The sequence below is a fragment of the Myiozetetes cayanensis genome, unplaced genomic scaffold (genome assembly GCF_022539395.1).
Source record: "Myiozetetes cayanensis isolate MyiCay16 unplaced genomic scaffold, myiCay2020 scf38, whole genome shotgun sequence".
Classification (NCBI taxonomy): Eukaryota; Metazoa; Chordata; class Aves; order Passeriformes; family Tyrannidae; genus Myiozetetes; species Myiozetetes cayanensis.
In genome coordinates this window covers 1,574,548-1,591,224 of record NW_026087609.1, presented here as the reverse complement: position 1 = coordinate 1,591,224, position 16,677 = coordinate 1,574,548, and the positions used below count along the sequence as shown (strand labels likewise).

The window sequence follows — 16,677 nt, the reverse complement described above, 5'->3', positions numbered from 1 at the left end:
TCCACTCATGGATGGGTGACGTTGGCTATGGCAGGTTTGATCCTGAAACAGAGGAATTAGGGGTGATAAAAGGAAAATAATTATGGAAATATCTTAGGTCATGTTCTGAATTTACTCCAAACTTGAAATGCAATAGGAGCAAACAGCTGACCACACACAGTGCGTGCTAATGAGCCTGCCCAAGGAGGTATCCAAGCTCTGACTGCAGCACAGCAGTCACCATGCTGGTAGGAAGTAAACTTGAATCTGAAAAACTCATATTTAGTGGAAATTTAAAGTTAGCCTAAGACAGACTGCTTTTCTCCAGGATATCCCAATATTTATTAGTAGTTTACTAACAATGTGTTGCACTCTGTGAAAAAGAAGCAGAGGAACTCCCCAAGTGAAAATGAAACTGGATCTGCCCCTTGTGCAGCTCCTTTTTTTCGGAGCAATGATTCACCTGGTTCCACTGGTCATGAGCTCATCCAGTAGTGGAAGTTTTTTAGCTTACTCAAAGCAGTGAGAAATTCAGAGGAGCTGAGAGATGAACTACCTTTCCAGTTATTCTTATACCAAGTTATTTTTTGCAAGCGTTTCACTTTGGTTTATGTCACAAGCATAATTATTCTATCATTTCCTACCTCAGAAATGCAAACAGGTCTAAATTTTGTTTCAGTGCCAATCAGTGACCTCTAGAATTTCTGGTCTGGAGCTGAGAGGAAGCACAGCAAGCCATGAGAGGAACCAGCTTGTGATGAATTTCATAGCTATAACAATGGATTTAGCTGGGTTTATGCTCGTGTGTCCCCCTTGGCTCTCTGAGCTTTCTAAGCCATATCTATTGACTCCAAAGCTCATATTTCTCACACTGTTATTTGCAGCCCCAATTCATGGCTATTACTACTCAATCAAAAATATTACCTGCCCTTAAATGCAAGAGTAATTATGATAGAAAGCTCCTTGGCTGAAGGGATGTGCTGCCTTCCCTTGGCATTGTCCAAAGAGGACATTTATCAGTTTTCTGACAGAGAAATTTGTGCTAAGGCTGAAAGCTCCAGCACTGCTGGTGACTTGGACAGTCCAAGCTGTTGCCTCTTGCCCTGTTATACATTAGCTGCAAGATTGCAATGTTCCAGATGCCTCACGTGAAAAGGTCTAAGATGTGTGGTACAGAGCCCACAGCCTGAACCAGCCAGCCCAGGTCTGTTCAGCCCACACTAATCTGTGGTTTTAAGGGTGATGGTGAGGAAAATTTGATGCCACATCTGCACTATATCCTACTTCTTGTAGGATAAGGAAAAAGAATACTTTTTTCATGTCACTGTGCCCCTCTCTCTCTTGCTCAGGTTAAAAACCCAACACATTTCATATTTCTCTGTGTCTTCTCCCACTGGCCCGAGTCTGCCAGTTCTGTAACAAAAGAATGGTAAATGCTGCTCTCTGTTTTGCAGTCCAGGTATTTGGGAGGTAGCCAGGCTTTCTGCAGGAGTAAAGCTTCGTGTAACTTGGCAAGAACAGACCCTCGTGGGCATCTCTACAGTTTGTATGGAAATGACTTCACGTGATCACTTCACACAAGGGCTGATTAATCAGCCTTGAGGCAGAGCAGATGAGCTGAAAAGCAAGGAGAGGAGAAGCCCACGGCTTCCAGCACAGAGCCACACGAGAACAGTGCTGACTCCCAAACCTCTCTGCTGCTAATCCAGTCCTTGTGCCATTCAAAATATTCCTGTTATTCCTAATCAAATGTGAAAAATTCCATGGAAAGACAGGAGCAAAAGGAAAACCAGGAATTCAGTAAAAATATCAATTTGATGTAAAGAAATTTAAATGCTATTTATAATATGGCAATTGACCTTGAACAAACGCTCACAAGGTAGAATCACATGGTTAATTCAACCCCTCAAATTCTGCTTTTTGACCTGAACATGCAGAGGTTAGGTGTAAGGTTTTACATGCTTAGTTATCACTGCACCCCCTGCAAAGTCTCTGCTTGTCACTTGGGCCATGAAATGCTCTCTGCACCTGATACAGCATAAGGGGACTCCAAGCACAGGCTGTATTACCCCAGGAATATGTAACTGGAAAAACAGGATTGAACTTCATGTTTGACATTTTCCAGATGATGAAAGGTACTCAAGCCAAGAGAGTGCACTAGAAGTGAACTCTGACTTTCTCAAAAGCTAGAGGAAAAAATGGGAAAACAGGCAGAGAAAGAGTAAAAAAGGAATGAGATAGAAAAAAAGTAACTGGATATATCACAGCAGTGAACTACAAAGAAAGGCATCTTGAGAGAAAAGCACATGAAGTAAGGGAAAGAGTAATAAATAAGAGTAGTAAAGCAAGACATGAAAAACTCTTTTAAACAGAAATAAATTACAGCTCAGGTATGTGTTAGGGGCATGGTCACACAGAAGTGGAAACAGAGGGCAGGTGAGAAAGGAGATAATCTTAAAATCCTTCAAAGAAGATAAAAGATCAGCATTTGAAGCCTGTGCACCCCACTGAAAACAGCAGGTGCCCAGTAACATGTACATGAAGATACAGCAGTAATTATCAGCAGAATTACATGCTATGTGAAGATACATGTCGTGTGTCTCAAGTGATTAACCTGAATTATCAGTTAATTCCTTCCAACTTCACAAGATAGCTGGACCTATTAAGATCAAAGGAGACAAAGCAGCTCTGTGATCTGCTCCCTCTCTGCTTCCAGGCACAGCTCCTGGGGGGTGGGGACAGCCCCAGCTGCCCTGGCACAGCCCCTCTGGGCCACCTGTGCTTGGCCCTCCAGGAACCAGTGAAGCCCTGGGGACGTGATCCAAGGCCATCTCACTTTCTCAGAGCACCCAGTGCCAGGTCCTGAGTAATATCCTGTCACTGGTGGTATTCCAGAAGCATTAACTCACTAGTTGTGTCTGGGTGCTGGCGAAAAACCCCAAGTATTTGCCGCAGAGTCCCAAATTTTCTGTTTGATTTCTGCTGGGTACAATTTTATTTTCAGACACTTTTTCTGACAAAACACTCTGCTCTCAAAGTTTTTATGTAGCACTTTTACATATGCCTTTCCCCACAGTTTTTGGCTAGCAAGGGGTCTATCTTTAAAATATCCATCATTCTCATCAGCACAAGGCCTGGAATAAAATATGGCTTCTTTAAGTCCTGTCAGTGAAATTCCCATTTTTAGTGTGTTTCCAGCCAGAATTGGCACTGTCTTGTCGGATCTGTTGCTTTTCAGATTTCCCTGCTTTCACACAGAAAAGAATTAAAAATACCCCCAACTTTATATGCCAGCTTCTAAAGTCTGACCCCCACACACAGCAAAGGCATGCAAGAAAGTCTGGCCCAAAAGACATAAAAACCTCCTGAGAACAGTTCAGGTGACAATTTTAAGCAGAAAAATTCAAATTTTTAAAAAAGTTAACTGAAGAGAGACACATCTGGAAGTGTATTTGCATAATTACCTGCATATCAATTCAGAATTATCAAGAAGGTTTGGCAGATTCCAGTTTATCCAAGTAAATAATTACAGAGTATTTGCAATGCTAACAACAATTTATTTAATCTATGATTCCAAATGCTAGCCAGAGGCTTATAATTCAGTTCAGTCAGCTGAAGCGCACACGTTTTTGCCACCAAGCTCTGACTATTTAAACTGACAAGGCTATTTTGGTTGCTGTTTTGTGAGACAGGTAGAGAGAACTTGCTGCAAGCACTTGGTGATCTTTAACTGCCACATTTACACTCCCAGCTGCAGTTACCAGGGTGAAGGGGCCAAAATCACCCCAAGAGTGTGGGCTGGAGAATTACAATTGGCTCCTGAAAATCACAGAATAGTCACTTAGCCTCATAAGAAATGAAGAAACTCCTTAGCTTAATCACACAGGTTTAATTTCCTTTCCCTTACTTTATTCCCTACATCTCTAACTTCATTCCCATCACCTCCCTATCTCATGCCTTCTTTAGCCGTGTTTCTGCAGCTGATTTGGAAACCCTTGAACTTACACGCATTGGATGGCAACTGTCCCTGCCCAGAGTCCCCGGGATTTTCCCGCTCTGCTCGGGCTGTAATCTTTCGGGAGCAGGAGCCAGAGCTATTTTGGCCGTACAATGTCTGACACGTTTTGGTTGCTAGGTAAACAACCAAGTGTATACACGACGGCGGGGTGAGCCATTCAGGGGACCAGTATAGTTATCTGCTGAGTCCTTTCTTCGCCCGATCACATGGGAATGACTGTGCCGCTTACGAGATAAGGCTTTCACTGCCTCACTTTGCTGCTCAGGTGAAAGCAAGAGAAGAATTTGACCTTTATGTTTTATGTTGGCCTCTTAGACCGTTAACACTGCATGTGGACACCCCGGTAACCTTGAGTGTGTGCAACCCCCACCACGGTGCTGTTCTTATAACCCACTCCCACTCTCATAACCCACGCTGAGTAAGACAAGCACCAAGTGATGAAAACAGTGTAAATCAAATCACAGAATTGGAAGGGACTGAGTTGGAAGGGACCCACAAGGATCATCAGTCCAACTCCTGGCCCTGCACAGCCCCATCCCCAAGAGTCACCCCCTGTGCCCCAGAGCATCATCCAAACCCTCCTGCAGCTCTGGCAGCCTTGGGGCTGTGCCCACTGCCCTGGGGAGCCTGTTCAGTGCCAACCACCCTCTGGGGGAAGAACCTTTCCCTGAGATCCACCCTGAGCCTGCCCTGACACAGCTCCAGCCATTCCCTGGGGGCTGTCCCTGGTCCCCCCAGAGCAGAGCTCAGTCCTGCCCCTCCTCTGCCCCTGCCCAGGCAGTTGGAGCTGCAGTGAGGTCTCCCCTAACGCTTCTGTAAATGCCAGGGCTACGCTGAACCTCCTGCATCGTGACACAGATCCTCTCAAGCCGAGGAAAGCCACCTGTGCACACCATGAGCGCTGCGAGTGGAAACGAGCGACACACGGAGCAGATGTGGTTTGCATCGCACCCGGCGGGGAAAAGCACCGCGGCGGGGCAGGGGCAGGAGAAGGAGCAGGGGCAGGAGAAGGAGCAGGCGGTGGGGCCGAGCCCGGCAGCCCCAGAGCTCAGCCGTTCGCTCGCTGTGTCTGGCGCTGTTTCCACCGACCCACTCCTCCGTCCATCGCCTGCCCACGGCACTCGCTGCCCGGGCGAGAATCGGTGGACAGAGGAGTGGGGCGGACCGGGCTCTCCCCCGTGCCGGGCTCTCCCCGTGCCGGGTGTCCCCGCCGCCCCCGCCGCTGGCTGCGGAGCGGAGCGGAGATGCCGGGAGCTGCCGGAGCTGCCGGGAGCGCAGCCGAGGAGCGGCGGGGGCGGGCGCTGCCCACGGCCCCGCTGGCGGAGCGCCCGGCGCGTCACGGCGGGAGGGACCGGCACCGGCTCATAAATAGGGGCGCGGAGCGGTGGCGGCAGCACTCGCCGAGGGAGCTCCGGCAGCGGCACAGGCGGTAAACGGCGGGGAATCCCTCACTGCTGCCCTCCTTCCCTCGCCCCGAGGTAAGCGCTGCTCCGCGGGACGCTCGGCTCGGTTCGGCTCGGCGGGGCTGGGGCGCTCGGGAGCGGCGGGTGCTGCCAGCTCCTCACAGCTCCTCACAGCCCCTGTGTCCCCGCACAGCGCGGCTCCCCGATGACCCTGAACCGCGGAGACAAGGTGCGGTGCCTGGAGAGGCGGCGGGGCAGCACGCCGTTCGCGCAGCCCCTGCACCGCCGCAGCATGCCCGTGGACGAGCGCGACCTGCGCGCCGCCGAGCCCCAGGGCTTGGTGCGCTGCACCTCCTACAGCCCCGGCGGAGAGCACCGCGACAGCTGGGCCTCCGACTCCTCCGACTCCGTCATCTCCTCGGGCAGCGACTCCGACAGCAGCCTCTACAAGGTGATCCTGCTGGGCGAGCACGGCGTGGGCAAGACCAGCCTGGCGCGCATCTTCGGCGGCGTGGAGGATGGAGCGGACGCGGACGAGGCCGGTGAGGGACCCGCGGCACCTCCCCGGGCGGCCCCCACGGCCACCCCCTCCCAGACCTCCCAGGAGAATAACTTCTTTTTTTTTCTGAAATCTTCTTTTTTTTTTTTTCCCGTAGGAAATACGTACGACAGATCAATTATAGTTGATGGAGAAGAAGCTTCTCTCGTGGTGTTTGATATATGGGAGCAGGTACTTAACAGCTTTTCCTTTGTTTTTCCTCTATGGCTTGGTCCGTGGTTCCCTTAAAAAAAAAAAAAAAAAAAAAAAAGTAGAAATGGAACATCTATGCTGATTTCTTTGATCAGATAAGTGACATTAAAAAATTAGAGTTCATACTGCCTTTTGTTCACTCCTGCAATTAATTTCTTGTAGCTAGGCAGCCAGTTAAAAAACCTGAATAGAGCTGGAGTGAGAATCCCTTAATGCTTTGAATAATCAGCAGCTTACATGAGCAGCCCAGAGAAGTACTGTAAAATTAGAGATTCCCAATCTGATCAGTGCAGACCTGATACCATTTCTGGAAACAAGAGAATTTTCTCTAGTGTTGCATTTTAAAGAACAAAATCTTTAAAACTGTTGGGACAGCTTACTTTTACTGACTCTTTATGATAAAACTAAGAAAAATATCTACAAGGAGCTCACATTAATTAAATCATTACTCAGTGTTGAATAGATTTTTTCAGTGCAATAAATCTATTTCTTGTCTTCTTTTTAGGATGACAGCCAATGGCTCCAGAACCACTGTATGAAAATGGGAGATGCCTATATTATTGTGTATTCAGTGACAGACAAAGTTAGTTTTGAAAAGGCCTCTGAGCTAAGAATCCAGTTAAGAAGAGCAAGGCAAACAGAAGACATTCCCATTATCCTTGTGGGCAATAAAAGCGACCTGGTCAGGTCCCGGGAAGTCTCAGTTGATGGTAAGAGACACCATGAATTTGCACAGTAATGTCTAAAGTAGTAGCAGAGATGTGGAGGATAATGGCCAGTAGAAATGGTCTGGGTTTGGTGTAGAGAAATGTATGATCTGAAGTACACTGGAGAAACCCAGCCAGCTGGTTCATGCTGAGGGACCTGGTACCATGGAAAGCAGTGGAGATGGTGGGGGGGAAGATGTCTGAACTGCAGTATGAGAGAAAAAAAATGCATCAGAGCTGCAGCTTTAGCACCCTGCTTTGTGTAGGACCTGGTTTTGGTCAGTAGCATCTTAAGGGTTTTGTTGTATGCTCTGTGTGCAGCAGCAGCCACCAGGCTCATGATGTGGCAGCCCGAGCTGTGCTTTGAGAGGGACAGGAGCTGCCACATCACAGAGCCCAGGCAGCCTTTGGAAAGGGTGATCCCATACAGCCTGTACCACCCCCTTCTTCTGGTAGTGATTCCATCACATCTGAGCTGAGCTGGTGGGACCAGGCTCTCACAACTCAACTCTCTTTGCTGATGTTCTCCCGTTGTGATCAGTGAGAATTCCTCAGCTAGTTCCAGCTTGCATTTGGTAACCAGAGCACAGGAACCACTGCCAACACCACAGGATTAATTCTGTGAAAACTGAACATTTTGTGAGGTTTTTCCGTTAGTTTACTCTGGATTATTGGTGCCTGGATGATGATGAACCATCTCTCGCTGTGTGGTTTTGCCATGCTCCCTCTGTTAATACCAGCCTAGGGAATTGGTTTGAGTTCCTCAGGAGATTATCACTTCTTTCAGGCTGGTGGCAGTGCATGTTTGACCTGCCCCAGTTCTGACATCCGTCCTTTCCTCAGGTTTACAACTTGGCCATTATTTACCACAGTTGACCATTGAAACTTGTGCTGCAGCAATGTTCCAGGGTTTTGTGCTCGTGTCTGGAACACTGAGCATCTTGCATTTCGAGTGCAGCCCCAGTCAGATCCAGTGGTGTGCAACCTCATGCCCTCCAGTGACGTGTTAGTGACCTGACCTTGTGGCCTGTATCAGCTTCATTTGCTGTTAGTGTGGAAAACTCACTTGTTACAGCAAGGCAGAGGTGCAGAATTACTCAACAACTTCCAGAATAAAATCCATTTCTTTCTGTACCTCACACTGTCCCTTATCAAACAGCAAATGTGCATCCAAGTGCCTCTCCTGTCTCAGCTTAACTCTTCACAATACTGGCACAGTCTGACATTCAGTACCATCGGTCAAATGAGATTTCTGACCACACCACAACAAAACAAAGAGCAAGGGGGCAAAACCCTGAGAACCATTTGGGGCTTTTCTACTCTATAGTAAAGCTCATTGCTGGCACTGAAGGCACCTTCTGTACTTAAAACCAGTATTTGTTTTGTTTTTCTGCCGTATATAATGAAAAGAAAAAGTCCAATCTCCACTCACGCTGCCTTTTCTCTTGCCCTGCAGAGGGCCGGGCCTGTGCTGTGGTGTTTGACTGCAAATTCATCGAGACCTCAGCCGCTCTTCACCACAACGTGAAGGACCTGTTCGAAGGCATCGTGCGGCAGATCCGGCTGCGCAAGGACAGCAAGGAGGACAATGCCAGGAGGATGGCCAACACCAAGAGGAGGGAGAGCATAGGCAAAAAGGCCAAGCGGTTCCTCGGGAGAATTGTGGCAAAGAACAACAAGAAGATGGCTTTCAAGGCAAAATCAAAGTCCTGCCATGACTTATCTGTGCTATAGGAGCTTCAGCAAGGCCGGATGCTGCACGTGATGAACGAGCCTTGGACTGTTATGAGAAGCGTGTAGATGATCCTCGTGGTGATAACAAGAGTGACTTATCCATTGAGACTCTCATTAATGCCTTAAGGTGCTGAAGCAAGCCTGGAAGTTACACCACAATGCTTCGTTGATAAATGGTTTAAGTTTCGATGTGTGCAAGTCAATGAACTAACTTGAAATGTGTGGCTTGACGTGCCCACATTTTCACTGTGTACATATGTTCTATATCCTCTTGTCCTGTGGATACCAGAGATGCAAAGATAAGGAAGGATAAGAAGTATCTCACCATAGACTTGTCTCGTTTGCAGAGCAAAACTTGAACTTGTACGCAGGCTCGTACACTCTTTTTAGTATAATGCAAGCAATGATAAATCTTTTTAAACTTCAGTGTGGGGAGGAGGGGGTAGAACCACACCAGAATGGGAGAAAACAAATTATATATATATTTAAATACAGAACAGATGTCATTTTATGAAGTTAATTTGCACTTCCATTAACTGTTATTCAATGAATTGGTTACTTGTTTAAATGCAGATTTTATAATAAAGTATTATTTCCTGTTATAATAAACTGTGCTTTTCTCATAGTATGGGTAAAGAATGAGAGAGCAGTATTTTTATACTGAGCTTTTTCAGTGTACAAAACATTATACACAGACTATGCAGATTTACCTGTGATGAAGTTCTAGAATGAGATGAATTGGGAAAATCCTGTGTCCTTTAATAGATAATTTCTCTAAAAAATAAACCCTGCTTTTATGAACATTCTACTTCCACAGCTCATATGGGAAAGGAGGCCTGGACCCTTCATATTATTGTTCATCCTCAACCTGGTTCTCATCAGCTGTGGCAGGAGCAGGGCTCTATAAAACTCCTTTAGTTCGGCTGCTGTCTTGTGTTTCTATTGATAAATTGAACTCTGGCATGTTTGAAGGGCTGTCCTGGCTTGAAGGTCTTGTGTTACAGCCACTGAGCAAGTGCAGGAGGTTGTTTTTTCTCTCTGTGCAGCAGTATAACTGTCTAATCTACTCACAATCGTGCAGACCCCTGCCAGTGGTTTCAAGAAGTTCAGAGCAGGCTGGTAAGGGTGTATGAAGGAGTTCCAGGCTTCAGCTGTGTCTAGTGGCCTTCAGTGCTGTTAAAGTTTTCATGTTAGTTTAGTGTGTTATAATCACTGTGTTCCCATGATTTTTCCCTATTTGCTATCAGTGAAGGTAAAACCCAATCGTGTCACAGTGGAAAAACTTGGACTTATGGCATTTGCTTTATAAATTCCTTTTCATTGGATAATTTTCTTAAAAGTAATCTGTGAGCTTAGTTCTCAAAACCAGTAAAACAGACGACCTTCTCGTTCTCCTGTCCCTGCCTGGATCCAGTTTGTTAGAGAGGCTGTTCCAGCTTCCCCAGAGCCCTGTTTGGCCAGGGTGTTGAGTGTGTCCTTTCCCATACAGCAGGAAGATTTCATCAGCTGCTACACCTTACTCTGGGTTCCCAGAGATCAAACAACTCTCCACTGCTTTATCCCAGTGCTTGGGCCATTTAGTTCTCCAGTGCTGGCAACATGGAACAGTTAATACTGCAGGAAATCCCTCCTGATTTCCCCAGGGAATGTGAGAATGAGTGTCTCCTGATGTGCTGCTGGTGGACACCACTGCTTACAAGCACAGTTCAGTTTATGTTGCTGATAACGGGTCCCATTTCCTATGAACAGAGAATTCTGTCCTGCTGTCAAACCTCACGTTTACCTGAGGAGACATTTTAGGTGGGTTTGGCTTTTTTCCACTAGCCTTGCTTGCTGGCAAGCTGTTCTGTGTTGTGGAACATGTCACCACCATCAGAGTGTGTCACCAGGCATCTGTGCACATGGAGGCTTTGCACTGGCAACACCTGAGCAATTGCTCTAATCCTGAAAATTCTACAGCAGGAGTGCCCAAATGTGCATAAATAAACGTGGCACAGACCTGTTCCTGTACGTGCTGGGGTTAATGACAAACCTGTGTGGCAAAGCCTCTTCAGGGTCGTGGTCACCAGCTCTGGGTTTTGCACACTGACACACAAATTGGATGTTTTACTGTTCATGAACTCACAGATTCATTTTGGGCAACCTATAAACCTAAGATATTTCTGAGGGGCTCTAGTCCATTCCTAGAGATTCATTTGAACTGTGGGAAATAATTTGTATTTTGGAAGTGTGTCCTTTAGGACACTGTGAGACAATAAACTGGCACTCACCCCAAATAAACGTGGGCTAATCTAGAATATTACCAGTTAATACTGTACAATAAAATACTTAGTCAAATCATCATCATACTGATTTTTTCCCATTCATTTGTTTGTGCAGGTATTGGCATAACTCAGCCACAGTTCTTGAGAAGGGGAAAGGTTTGACGTTATTGCAGCTCTGACAAAAACCTGCTCTAGAAGTTTCATGAGTGCTGTTTTGCAGAGATTTTGAAGCTCCTTGAAGATATCCTACCCAGAAAATTAATTGATTAATTAATTAATTAGTGGAATTTCCAAGCAGAGTTTTTGGAAGTACATGTGCAGCACCAGCTAGAATTCAGTAACAGGCAACTGAAAAATGTGCCTAAAAACCAACCAAAAGGTTGTCTGTATCCTCAAACATTTGAAAGACGTCTGTGGGTGTTTGTCACTTGAGGTGTTTTACTGGTGTGGTTTCTCAGATTCTTGTAACTAATGAGGTGAATCTGTCATGTGAAAATAGTGAGTCCCAGACAGCAACATTTTCTCCAAGAATTACCAAAGTAGAACAGAGTACAAGGGGTGACAGTGGTGTGAGACTTCGTATTTTCTGCCAGTGCACACCAGTTTTAATTTGGAGAGACAGTTCACACAGTCATTTAATCTTTCCTGCTCTCACTGCTGCTGCCAGCTGAAGTTCCTACTACTGCTAATTGTGGTGGTGGATTTTGTGTTGGCACAAATCCATTTGGAACAGCTACTTATTGACAACTACAGGGGAAGGCCATTGCCTTTTGTATGTGAAGTCTATGTTAGGTAAACAAATCAAAGCCTCCTGTGCTTGCTGTTGCTAAAGTAGATCCTGTAAATTCTTCGTCATGTGAAAAACATGGAAAAAAAAAAAATCATTCCTCCATCTGCCAAAACCAAGAAGCAGAAAGTCATGTCACATAAATATAGACAAAATGTTATCTGCTGGGGGAAGACTTGGCAACACTGAAAATGAAGTTTTACTCAGATGCATTTGCTCAAAATAGGACTAGAAAAAACAGAGCACGATCTGCATGGTGACACTGGGGAACATCAGTGCTCTTTACTGAAGGTAGAGTGAGCTGATAGTGTATGATAGAAGAGTGATAAAACCTAGTAAAAATAAAGGGAATTAATACTTCAGTTATGCTGAAATTTGCTTTAGTACTCTTTATTCAAAGACAATGTACAGGTTTAGTTTCAAGCACATCACAGGGGCCACAAAGAATCTGCAGTCCCAACCCAATGTGATGCCTGTGCCTTCCAGGAGTTTCCTTTAACTTCTAATTTACCACATGACATGACCTCCAGCATTGTAATGGACAACCTGACTCCTTCTTTGCATAAAGGAACCTGACCCTCAATACAATTGAAGTAATTAATCCCTAACAATTGAAACAGTAAATTACATCTGCTATCCTTGTGCTCCTTGCCACGGATGTGGAACAGGGCAGGAAGAGATAAAAAGAGAGAACAAATTCCAGCTGTATATCTGCAAACAATATTTCTGTCACCCACTGCTCAGGATTCAAGAGCTAAAGGCTTTCCTCTCTCTTGCTCTTTTCTCTTTTCTCTTCTCCCCTTTTTTCCTCTCTATAAATGTGCTGTCCAATGAGTCACTGGAAACCAGTTAGGAGCCTGCATTTATCACAGGAAATGAAGAAAATATTAATCTGGACTACAGTTTAGTGCTCAGAGACAAATAGAATACACTTGAAAATATTCATTTTCTCACCCCTCCTAAAAAACCTTCTCTAAGTTCTGAAAGAGGGATTGGAGGAAGGAAAGGATTTGGAGCACAAGTGCTCCTACTCAGAATGGTCTGATCAGACCCCTGAAAATCCCCCCAGCTTGTTCATGGCATTAAGTCCCATCTCCATCAGCCTCATTACAACAGCATAAAAAATTAAGCTTGCAGTCCCACTGAGGGCTGGGGCCCTTACTTTGGGAATGACAGTTCTCGGTTTTCAGATGCTTTGGCAGAGGAGCAGTAGTTTTTGTCATGTCTAAAAGGGATTATTGTGATGCACTGTGCTCAACAAAAAGCTTTCAGGAGCTCCAGGTAGGAGGAAAGACAGCCTTGTTAATTTAGCTGTCTGGGTCAAAAGGAGCACAACACTTTAGAGTGGGTTCCCTTGTGCTTTTAGGGGATGTGATGATCTTAGAAAGGCTGTAAATAGCATTGGACATGACTAATGTCAAAAAATACTTCACTTTGGTGCGTGTTTCCTGGGTGGCTGCAAAGCTTGTTGAACGTACCACAAGGTCAGCAGAATGGCTTGATTTTGGAGTGCTCAGCAAGAGCAAACTTTGCATTTCTAATGGCAGGTGTTCAGGTATCTGATCTCAGGTATTTGAGTCACAACAGTTTAGTGCATTTGACCCTGCAGTGGTGACTGCAAAGGTCGTGTTCATGCTCTGCAGGTCAGGGGTGTCCTGCTGACCTCACTGAACCACAGAATGTGCTGAGCTGGAAGGGACCCACAAGGACCATCAGTCCAACCCTTAACCCTGCACAGATCCAGCCCCAAGAGTCACCCCCTGTGCCCCAGAGCATCATCCAAACCCTCCTGCAGCTCTGGCAGCCTTGGGGCTGTGCCCACTGCCCTGGGGAGCCTGTTCAGTGCCAACCACCCTCTGGGGGAAGAACCTTTCCCTGAGATCCACCCTGAGCCTGCCCTGACACAGCTCCAGCCATTCCCTGGGGGCTGTCCCTGGTCCCCCCAGAGCAGAGCTCAGTCCTGCCCCTCCTCTGCCCCTGCCCAGGCAGTTGGAGCTGCAGGGAGGTCTCCCCTCAGTCTCCTCCAGCTGAACACAGGCAGTGACTCAAACACATCATGATCTCTCAAACCCTGCTGACCTCCATCACCTGCACATCCTTGGAATTCAGAGGAGTGTTCACCACCCCCTTCAGTGAGAACAGTAATGGAACTCTTTGGGTATCACCAGGTGCTGAACAGCTTTGTCCCAGGGTTTCCAGCCATGGGGGTGGCAGTTGTAGGACACCTTTGTCACACGCTTTTCATGTCAGCTTCAGCGTTGTCTCCTCAGCCTCCGTGGTGTCACACTGTCACCCTCGGCAGTGGGAAGGGGCGAGTGGCACTGCCCTGCTGCATCACCTGCTGAGAATCACCAGCATCAACAGCTGTAACATGAACCTGGGCCCCTGCTCATTGCTTTACAGCATATTATCTGGATAAAAGTGTCAGATTCTGCTGCTCACGAGTCCCTGATTAAAACAGCTCAGCAAATTAAATTACTCTCTCCTGGAATGGCAGGGGGATGGCTGCATTTGCAAGGCAAAGGGAATGGAAGGTTTTTAGCTAATGTGTACGTGGAGAATAAAAGGAAAAACTTATGCAATCCCACAGCCACCTCTCATTTTCACCCTGTAGCCATTTTTTCCATGGAAATATTTTTGGCTATGGAATATTGTTGCATACCCTCTTCTGCCCTCTTGCTCTTCATGAGCTCTTGGATCTCTGTCCTTCCTGCCCAATCTCACATGGAAAATCTTGGAAGTCTGACACACCAGAGCTCAGGGAAAACAAGTTAGGTGAAAGGTGTGAGCAATAGAAAAGTTTCCATGATTTTGAAAAGCACTAATAAAACCATTTTATTCAACAAAACAACATTTCTGTGCAGGGTTTACAACTCACAGTCTACAGCACTTTGAGAGCCCATTAAAAGTAAAAAAGTTTTGTGTTAAAGAAAACACAGACCTCGTTAGACTTCATCAATAATAAGTATTTTCTGTGTTTATCTTGCTCCTCTGCAGCAGATCTAAAGTCCCTGTCTGTAATAAACTGCACAGTAGACTGAAGCAAAAACTACAAGACCAGATTGTTTTCAATCCACCTTTTTGTTGTTACCAGTAACCAAGCTTTGACTTGTGCAAATAGAGACACTCAGTTCATATCTGTGATAAATGCACCACAAATGCATCCACCTGTGGCCACTACTGCAGAGCTGCTTTTCTTCCTTTTTTCCTCTTGTGTAGTAACAAAAAAAATTCTAAAGGAGCACAGAAATAAATTAGCACAAAAATAAGGCAGCAGACAGTGCTGAGCAAGCAAATAAAGCCTCCTGCACGTCTGTCTCATGTTCACTGTTATGTTTTCCAGACCCTGGAGACCTGAGTTATCCATGAATTCTGCACAACGTTTATTCCAAAGCTGAGCCAGGCAAGCATCAGAGCAAAACCCCTGAATGGCCAAGTCCATTGGCACAAGGATTTAGGCTGCAAATATCACCCCTGTACCTTCTACCTCCCTGAGATTCCAGGAGCAGGGTGTCCAGCTCTTTTCAGAGGGATTTCCAGGGTGCTAGAAAACAGCACCTTATATTCTGAACACATATTCAACACCAAAAATGTTCCAGGGGCTCTTTGATGAACGATTTTATACTCAGCCTTAAGAAAATGAGTTGTAAATTAAATTCTTAGTTAAATCCTGCAGCTCCTGGCTGGGTTAGTAACTGGTTCATTTTTAATTACAAGGTAAATAATTAACTAACAAGCCTTTATTACATCAGTCCCAAAATAAGGCTCTGCTCTTCAAGGGTAGGATAGATTAAGGAGCATTCCATTTAACCACAGGAATTGTGAGTTGGGTGACTTTCTCTCTCTGTTTTGCTCTCCAGGCTTTGAAGTGAGCTCTGCACTCCAGTTTTTCCTGCTTTTCTGCTTTTACAATTCTTTTTGAATGGCTCTGCTTAAATATCTGCTAAGACAGTATTCATTTGAGGAGCAGAGCAGATGTCAAGCCCAAAAGAACAAACCACAGACAAATTCTGACAAGACTTTGGATGTTGTGAATATTTTAAAGGCAAATCAGTATTTCGGGTGGTAACTTCAGGTCTTCTTTGGCTGGACAAAGACTTTTAATAATCATTAATAAATGTCACATTTTTTGGTCTTGTTTTTAAGGTTTTTTTAAGCATTCAGGCACTCCAAACTTTCTGTTTTGTGCTAGATGGGTTATGCTTGGTGACAAGTATCAAAAATAAGGTTATTTCTATAAAATCCCATTTGTTTTACATTGAGTTTTCCAGGATGTTTTCCTTTGGGTATCCCAGTCAGACTGACTCTATGTTGGCAAGCACAGGAGCCACATTAAGGAGGAAAAAGGAAAGCACTGACATGAAATCTGTATCTGAATGACATGAAATCTGTATCTGAATGATACTTCCATTCAAAGGAAGAAGTTTGCTCTTCCATGCCTTGGTGGGAAACTTCCAGCATCTCAAAGCATCACCTCCACCCTTCCTGCTCTGCCCTCCTCTGCCCAAGAAAGCAATTTTTAATTCTCTGATTGTAAAGCTTTGCTTTCCCAACAACAGGATAGAGGTTTAATTAAAACTCAACCTGGTACTAACATAATCCAGCAAAATCCATCCTTTTCAGGCAACAAATCCTTGAGGAGGGTGGTTAACCAATGCAATGCAGTTTAGGCACCTTGCTGTACTCTTCCTTGAATTATTCTGTATTTCTCAGAGAAAAGCTGCCAAAACCATCCAGAACTCTAAAATGAGACATTGAAAATGCTTATTCAGGTCATTTGGTAAATAATGGATCAAAAAAAAAAAAAAAAAAAAAGCATTTTAATACCTGTGTTTCACTTATCTTTTTTAATCTCCACAAGGTTGAACAGTAAAAAATTCCCAGCTGAAATTCCCAGTACTCCTGTCCCTGTCTGCGTGGCAGGGAAGGCACAGCACCTCCACAGCTAAATGCACACACAGCTTTATCATTCCTTATTCAGCTCAGTACTATTTATACAAATATTATTAAGATGACAGGACAAATCCTGCTGCT

General features: G+C 45.4%; 1 protein-coding gene across 2 annotated transcripts; it reads left to right on the top strand.

Annotated features, from left to right (window-relative positions):
• Positions 1 to 5,402: 5,402 nt before the first annotated feature.
• RRAD (RRAD, Ras related glycolysis inhibitor and calcium channel regulator) lies at positions 5,403 to 9,230 on the top strand. 2 transcript variants are annotated; one of them, XM_050328231.1, is made up of 5 exons: positions 5,403 to 5,475; positions 5,594 to 5,942; positions 6,057 to 6,130; positions 6,657 to 6,861; positions 8,315 to 9,230. In XM_050328231.1, the coding sequence occupies exons 2-5, from the start codon at positions 5,606 to 5,608 to the stop codon at positions 8,590 to 8,592; spliced, it is 894 nt and encodes a 297-aa protein (XP_050184188.1). In that variant the 5' UTR covers positions 5,403 to 5,475; positions 5,594 to 5,605; the 3' UTR covers positions 8,593 to 9,230. The 2 variants fall into 2 exon arrangements, with proteins under 2 accessions (XP_050184188.1, XP_050184187.1); XM_050328230.1 differs by lacking the exon at positions 5,403 to 5,475 and having other exon boundaries at positions 5,591 to 5,942.
• The last annotated feature ends 7,447 nt before the right edge of the window (positions 9,231 to 16,677 follow it).

What these genes read in the sequence shown, in the direction of transcription:
- RRAD (XM_050328231.1), top strand. Translation starts at nt 5,606, where the DNA reads ATGACCCTGAACCGCGGAGACAAGGTGCGGTGCCTGGAGAGGCGGCGG. An exon ending in TGTTTGATATATGGGAGCAG is followed by an intron (nt 6,131 to 6,656) that starts GTACTTAACAGC and finishes TCTTCTTTTTAG; the next exon opens with GATGACAGCCAATGGCTCCA. An exon ending in CCGGGAAGTCTCAGTTGATG is followed by an intron (nt 6,862 to 8,314) that starts GTAAGAGACACC and finishes CTTGCCCTGCAG; the next exon opens with AGGGCCGGGCCTGTGCTGTG.